The 7,814-nt window shown below is 33.5% G+C and overlaps 1 protein-coding gene across 1 annotated transcript in view; it reads left to right on the plus strand.

Moving 5' to 3' along the window:
* LOC106061124 (putative ATP-dependent RNA helicase DHX57) overlaps window positions 1–5,721 on the plus strand; it is a 37,893-nt gene extending 32,172 nt beyond the window's left edge. Inside the window, exon 25 of the mRNA XM_056022313.1 lies at window positions 229–5,721. Within this exon, the coding sequence (XP_055878288.1) occupies window positions 229–465 (237 nt within the window). The 3' untranslated portion in view covers window positions 466–5,721. The remainder of the gene's footprint in view (window positions 1–228) is intronic.
* Window positions 5,722–7,814: the final 2,093 nt, after the last annotated feature.

The raw sequence follows: 7,814 nt of genomic DNA on the forward strand, positions 1-7,814 counted from the left end.
TTAAATTAGCCTAGAAAATTAATTTACATCTCTAACATGAGACATAGGATGCAAGATTTTTGTTCCATTTCTTTTTAAATATAAGGCCACTAAGATGTGAAATTAAAACATTAAAAATACCTTTATTTAAAAAATTAACCTTATTTTCTCATTAACTTCTAATTTATCATCTTTATATTCAATTAATTTTTTATTTTATTAAAACATTTTTGTTCAATAATTGTTTAGGTTGCCTTATCACTAAAAGCTCTGAGGTCTGAGTTGAACCAGCTTTTATCTGATGAAATCAAAGAACCCTATAAAAACCTGATGTCATCTCCAAAGGGCAATGCTGTCATTGCTTGCGTTGCTCAACTTTTGAGTGATTCAACAATTCCTGGCGTATGTAATTTCTTTGCATATATCGAGCTGATGGGCATGATGGACACAGAAGATGAAGAGCAACAGCCCCAACTCTCTATTTAATTATTGAATGTGTCAAATAATGCTCCAGCTACAAAACCCTTTTTTGCTGATGACCAAGCTTTACGTGGTCTATTTGTTATCTGCAATGAATCCAGATAACTATCAAATTCAATGCTTATTATTGATGAATGTCTCTTTTCTTCTTTGACATTTTCCATTTTTATCAGGCCTTCCATTTTCATCAGACCTTCCACATTCATCAGACCTTCTATATTCATCAGACCTTCTATATTCATCAGACCTTCTATATTCATCAGACCTTCCACATTCATCAGACCTTCTATATTCATCAGACCTTCCACATTCATCAGACCTTCTATATTCATCAGACCTTCTATATTCAACAGACCTTCTATATTCATCAGACCTTCCACATTCATCAGACCTTCTATATTCATCAGACCTTCCATATTCATCAGACCTTCCATATTCATCAGACCTTCTATATTCATCGGACCTTCTATATTCATCAGACCTTCCATTTTCATCAGACCTTCTATATTCATCAGACCTTCCATTTTCATCAGACCTTCTATATTCATCAGACCTTCTATATTCATCCCTCTTGGCAAATGAAACTGCCAAACTTGATCTTGAAAAAAAAAAAAGTACTCAACAGACCTTACAACTCTAACAGTTGTAAAATTAGCTCCCTTATTTATTACTCTTCTGTGAGCATGGCAATCAAAGACAAAAATGAGCATTGGATAGTTTGCTTTTTGAATGAGTTCTGATGAACCATACGCAAGGCTAGGGAAACCATAATCTGTTAACAAATAAAATATGAAAATAGCTCTATACAATTTTATCTTGGATATCATTTTGTTTCTTTTTTTTTCCCTTACTTTAAAAATGTCATTATGCTTCGCAACACATCAACACTTGTTTAATTCAGAGTTAATATTTTTGTTATTAGAATTTGATTTTTTTAACTGACTTAGATAATAAATTCCTGTATTCTATGTTAAAAATTAATACTAGTATGGTATAGGGAGTTTCTGAAGTGAATTCTCTACAGTTTACAATGTAGAGTCATTGCTGTGGTACGTTGGCTACCTTGTCATGAGATATACACTTTGGACTGCCAAATTGATGGTCCCAAGTTTGAACTCTCCCTGCAGGTAACAGTCTTCATGTCTAAAGGGATGGCTGAAGTTTATAGTACAAACAAAAAGGTGCAAGTAGTTAGTAATTTTCTTGCTCCTAGTTTATTTGGGAATTCACACTTACCTGGTGATTCTCTACTAGTCTAACTAATCTCTGTGATCATGCCCTTGATGAAGAAAAGGTGTCAATTTCTATTATAACTTTTGTTAATTCTAGGCCTACATCAGTTTATTATTAATTAAAAATATTTTGTTAAACATTTACAATTTATTTTAATGTATAAATATATGCTGTTTTATCATTTACATGACAGGAATGTCTTGTAAAACATGGAGATGGTTTTCTAACTGCTGGTTGTTCAATATTGAATTTGTTTCATAGATTCATATCTAGTCATTTATGTGAGTATTTCAATGTATAAAACCTTTTCTTGTAAATGAATTATTGTTTACACTGTTGATATCATGATACATGTCTGATTACATATCAAGCAGTGATGAGTGTTTTAATAGAATTTTTGAAATTCTAAATATTTTGTTGTTTTTTTTTAGTAATTTGAGAGGACTGTTGGCACACCACTATTTAATTAATTTAGAATCTAAGTGCAAATAGAAGAAAAGCTGTTGAAGTTCTCCATCTAATGTAAAAAAAAAAGTTGTTCCCCTTGCATGCATTTTTTATTTGCAAAAGTTGTCAAATACTGTTTTTTGTTGCATTATTGTAAAAAATGTATAAGTCAGTATAACTAAATTCTAAACTTTATTTTTAAGCATGCAGTGGCTTATTTGGATCATAAACAGTGTTGGACTGAAGCAAAATTATTTTCAAATCTTTCAGTTATTTTTTTCTACAGTGTCATCTTTACATACTTGAAAAAATTTGTAGATGTCTTGAGCTTGTTCACCAATCAGGTGTAATAATGAAGCTTTTTTCACAGGCTCAGGCTTCGTATTCTTTTCAGTGAGAACAAAATCTAATAAAATACTCAGAAAGTCACAAAGAAAAAGGAACATTACTCGTTCCATATGCTAGGACAAATTTGTACAAATACTCCATCTTCCCTAGTGCTATTAGAGCATGGAATGGGTTGCCTGAGCCAGCCAGGTAAACCAATGACTTGGGATAAGTCATTGGTTAATATGCATGACTAGATGCATGATGCGTAAGACATAATCCGTCTTCTTTTTTGAAGTAATGTCTGTATTCTATAAGAAGAAGAAGAAACCCTAAACATTTCAGAACTTTGTCTCCTCCTTTTCCATCTCACAGACAGATTTAGTGGCAACTGTTTAGGAGAGTCAAATTATTCGTATAGATCTAGAGTCTATAACAAACCTAATACTGAATTACTGCCCCATCTGATTTCAAATAATTATCTAAATTTACATTAAACAATTTAAAAACCACAATATGACACCACGTTCTGTTACTACTACTTACTACATAGAAATAAATTAATGTAGACTAATAAAGACAATTAATTAATAGAGATTTCGTCTTTAATAAGAGTAAACATTAAAAACTCTTATTATGACGTCACATCCTTTCAAGTACTTTTCACAAAACATCGGCAACAAATAATGATGCAGCATAAATATATGAGCACAAACATGCTTAAGATTGCCTGTATTAGTTTCTGTTCCCATCACTGGTCCAGTCATTTTAAGTTTGTATAGGTATAAAGCCTTAGATAATCTAGATCTAAACTCATCTTGTTAACAAGAAACCACTCAATACCTAAATGACAGTCTACTTAAATTTAGTTTATTATATAATGATAATCAAACTTCTGAAATTAGGTGTCATGGGTTCAAATCTCAGTGAAGACTGGGATTTCGAACTTCTAGATTTTTAGGACGTCTCTGAGTCCTCCCAACTCTAATGAGTACCATTTGTAAGCCTCCATGCACTAAGGCCCCGTACTGGGATTAATCCCTTACAACACGGTCCAGGTATCTGGCAGTGTTCTTTAGGGTCTCTGTCTCCGTACAGAGCGAGACCCCCGCATGCACCACTTCTGTTTCAAGACTAGTCATATCGAAAGCTATTCTGAGCACCCTGCACTCGCAGAGGATGTGTTCAACGGTTTCGTCTTCCACATGGCAGTATCGACATCTGGGATCGTGATTCTCTCGGATCCTAGCAAATAGGCTCCTATCGGACAGTGTCCAGTGCGGAATCGTGCCAAGATTGCTTGCTCCTTTCTGTCTAGCTGCCACCACTCGTCATTTTTGTTTAGGCGTTTGAGAACTCTCCAGACTTCCTGTCCCGTGCTACAAAAGTCCCAGCTGTTGTACCATTTGGATTTGATCCATTCACAAATCCTCGCTTTTGCACTTTCGTATGTTTGTGGCTCCTCTGGTGGGTCTAAAGGCGTTCCTAGCTTCGCCAAACTGTTGGCCCTCTCATTTCCTTTGATTCCACAATGCGATGGAACCCATTGCATCACCATACGGACCTGATAGTTCCTCTTGAGGCGCTCCACGCACTCCATAGTTTTTGCCAATTGTGTAGGCCATATCTCTGGGCTCTCGAGAGCTTGCAGGCAGTGAGTCTGTAAAGAGAGTTACATTGGCCGGTGTCGCAGTTCCTTCCTCAATACGTCTTTCAGTATGCTCCAAGGCATTCTTGATTCCTTTTATTTCCGCAATGTAGTTGCTTTCTCCTGCACATGGGCCTACTAGTTCGTCGTTTGCTGTTGCACTGGGGAACTGACATTTGTTGGGTAAAGTAAGGGCGGTTGGTCGTCATGCTGATCACATGACACCCTCATTATCTGTCAGACATAGAAACAGATGACCTTTACATCATCTGTCTTCATAGATTTTAAGGTCTGAAAGTGGTGCTTTTACTTTTTGCAATCAATTTATAACATAAAACTGCTAAAAAAAAATATTATTTTACTGATACATTATTATTTTGTAGTCCAGATAAAGGAAATAATGACTTGTTTTTAATCTGTGTCATATTTTTTAAATTGGTTTTGTATAGTGTATCTTTCATGCTCTAGTGTGTTCAGTGGGTTAGGGTCCTATTTCTTTTGTGGTCATGTGGTGGAGGGAGAATATTTATTTATATTTATATCTCTTTGCTTTTGTCATTTATGATTTTAAACTATAAAAGAAACAATTTTGAATGTATACTGTGTATAACTTATTTTAAGTTCTATTGTAATGTTTCATATGTTGATCAAGTATATTGATATGTTATGACCATAATTGATTAATTTTCTGGATTAAATGTTTGTTGCGTAATATTACAATAACCAGCAGGACATTTTCCTTAAGAATATTTTTTTTTACAAAATTTGAATCTAGTCATCTAGAATATTATAAGAATATCCCATGTTTGAATCCTGCTCACTGCTAACCCCCATCGTCTTGCGGGAGTTTTGGGTCTTGGATGTAATTATCTGAAGGAACACCTGAAACATGTAAAACAATTATAGGGAGATTTAGGTAACTTAGTGAATATTTAGTCAAACTGATTCATTGTTGCCAAACTTAAATCAGCTCACTCTGTCTACTCTTTATTTTTTCCACTTCCAGTCTCGGATCAAGTTCAAACTTTGCACAATTATTCACTAGCATTGACAGCACAATTATTCACTGGCATATTCACTGGCATTGACAGCACAATTATTCACTGGCATTGACAGCACAATTATTCACTGGCATTGACAAGACATGAATCAATAAAAAAATATGTAGCAATTAGTCAATTAATTACTGGTAATTAATTATTTTAGTATGAAACCAAACGGGAAGAGTAATCCTTCAGTATTCACACACATATGGCTTATTAGGTAGGGTATGGTCTCCCTAGATAGTTTTACAAATGATTTCTTCCACAACCGTTCTTGGATCAATTTGAAACATTAAACAATTATTTATTGTATTGTACCTAACAAAATATGAATCAATAAAAAAAATTATCAATTAGTTTATCAATTATTAGTCATTAATTATTTTGTTTGATATTGAATAAGGGAAATATCATTTACATCATTGATGATATAGGTGTAAGTGTGGAGTTCTTCTCTTAGATAACCTATTTTTTTTAAACATAAATAAAAGGATTTATTATATTTTGCTTGTTTTAATAAATATATTTGATCTTAATTAACATTTAAAAAATATTATACATATGCTTGTCTTTTTGTTATTGTTTTTTTTAATCATTGATGCTTGCTTCAACTGAAATTTCACTTCATTTGCTGTTCACTCATGTCACTGTTCTGGCATATATGGCACTGTTGTGTCATGTCACTGATCTGTTTGATTGTAAAAAAAAATTCAGTTTGCTATTCTTAAACAACACACAAACAATAGACAGCCATCATCTAGGCATCCACGTTTGCTAGGGGAAACAAAACGGACAAATATTATTCAAGAAAGTGCAGTAGAAACTAATCTTCTCTCTGCTCTGTCGCTAGGTAAGTATCACATTCTCTATTTCTCTTATCTCTCTCAAGGCTTCTACTTTTCATCTCTCATTAAGCTTTCCATCTAGCCCTCTTTTACTAATATATAAATAAAAGGAAACGTTTGTACACGTTTTTTTTTTCTCCCACATCCACTCTTGGATCAAGTTGAGACTTGGCACAATTAGTCATCACGAAGACAATACATGGATTAGCTAAATAAGTCACCGATTAGGTCAATTTATTAGTGGTAATTAATTATTTTGTTTGATACCAACAAGGGAAAATAATTCTTCCGTATTCCTATCTATGGCTAAATATGTGGTGTTTTTGCCCCTTAGAAACTTTTAACATTTTTTCTCCCACTTCCAATCACAGATCAAGCTGAAACTTTAACACACATTTATAGTGCCTAACAAAACCTGAATAATTTTTAAAAAAACACCTAATTAGGTAATTAATTATTGGTCATTAATTACTTTGCTTGATATTTAAAAAAAAAACTGAAATAACTTCTACATTATTGAGAGATATAGTTGTAAATATAAATTCCCCTTAGATAACTTTTTTAAAATTTGTATATTCTGCTTGGCTCTTCGTTAAATTCATTTGCTCTCTTTGGTTCTAAGTACTATATATAATTATTTCTAGGAATCTCAATCAAAGCAGTGCATTAAAAAAAAAACACAAGGTTACAAAGACAGTTTGTATGAAGACATAAATTCAAAATCGGCCCCCAGGTAGCTAAAAAGGCAGATTTCAATATTTTCAGAAAGAACATCAAAATGAAATTCTATCAAAGACAAATGACAGAGAAGAATGGAGAAAGAAGGTTGACGAATCTTGTGTGGTGCCCCAGCGGTCCACAGACCAAAGGATGTGAACCTGGCCTATTATAATGTCTTGTAATGAATATATAATTGCTCAAGAAAAAAACAACTTTAGTTTAGTGTTATATTGATCATAGTACCATCAGTTCACGCGATAAAATAAAAAACTACTTATTAATTGTTGGTTTAAATTATGCCCATCCTATATGCATACTAAATAGATTTTTTCCTCTTTAAAAAAAAAAAGTAAAAATTTTTTTGCGTGTAAATGTTAGTTACTTAACAATAGAAATGTTAAAAAAAAAATTGACAAAAAAAAACTAAAACGGATTGCATAAATGTGTTTAAAATATGGTAAATAGACATATCCCTTACTAAGGACCATCGATCCCGTGTTTGTTACTATTAATAGTGAATAGTTGTAAAAGTGGTGTATTTTTATGAAAAAAAAATGCTTGCATAAGTGATTAAAAAAAATTAGATTTTTCGCTTTCAGAAAAGAAAAAGTAGCCGTTGCATCAGAACTTTGAATGGTCTAAAATATTATGATGTTGGATTTTCACTATCTTTTCTAGTTTACGAGATCTAAACGGGACTGACGGACGGACAGACATTCTAAACAAACTAATAGCGACTTTTCCCCTTTCGGGAGCCGCTAAAATTGGAGAGGACACGCCAGCTTCGCCTTTGGTGTCGATTGTCAAGGGCCCCTAAAAAGGCTAGCCTCCCCATGGACCCCAAATCTCTAGCTTCGTCACTGCACTTAACACAAATTCCAACTATCCAGAGAAACAAGACTTAATTATCAAATATTTCAGACACTCTTGTACCAATAATTCTCGCCATACATATTCAATTACGTGTCCCCGACTAGTTTTGTCAGCACGTTGCCACCCCAGTACCGCCAGAGAAGGAAGCGCCACAAACTCATAGATTTAAACGCTGGATTCAAATGCTTGTTTTTTTTTTCTTTTTTTTTTTTTTTTTGG

This window comes from Biomphalaria glabrata, chromosome 3 (genome assembly GCF_947242115.1).
Source record: "Biomphalaria glabrata chromosome 3, xgBioGlab47.1, whole genome shotgun sequence".
Lineage (NCBI taxonomy): Eukaryota > Metazoa > Mollusca > Gastropoda > Planorbidae > Biomphalaria > Biomphalaria glabrata.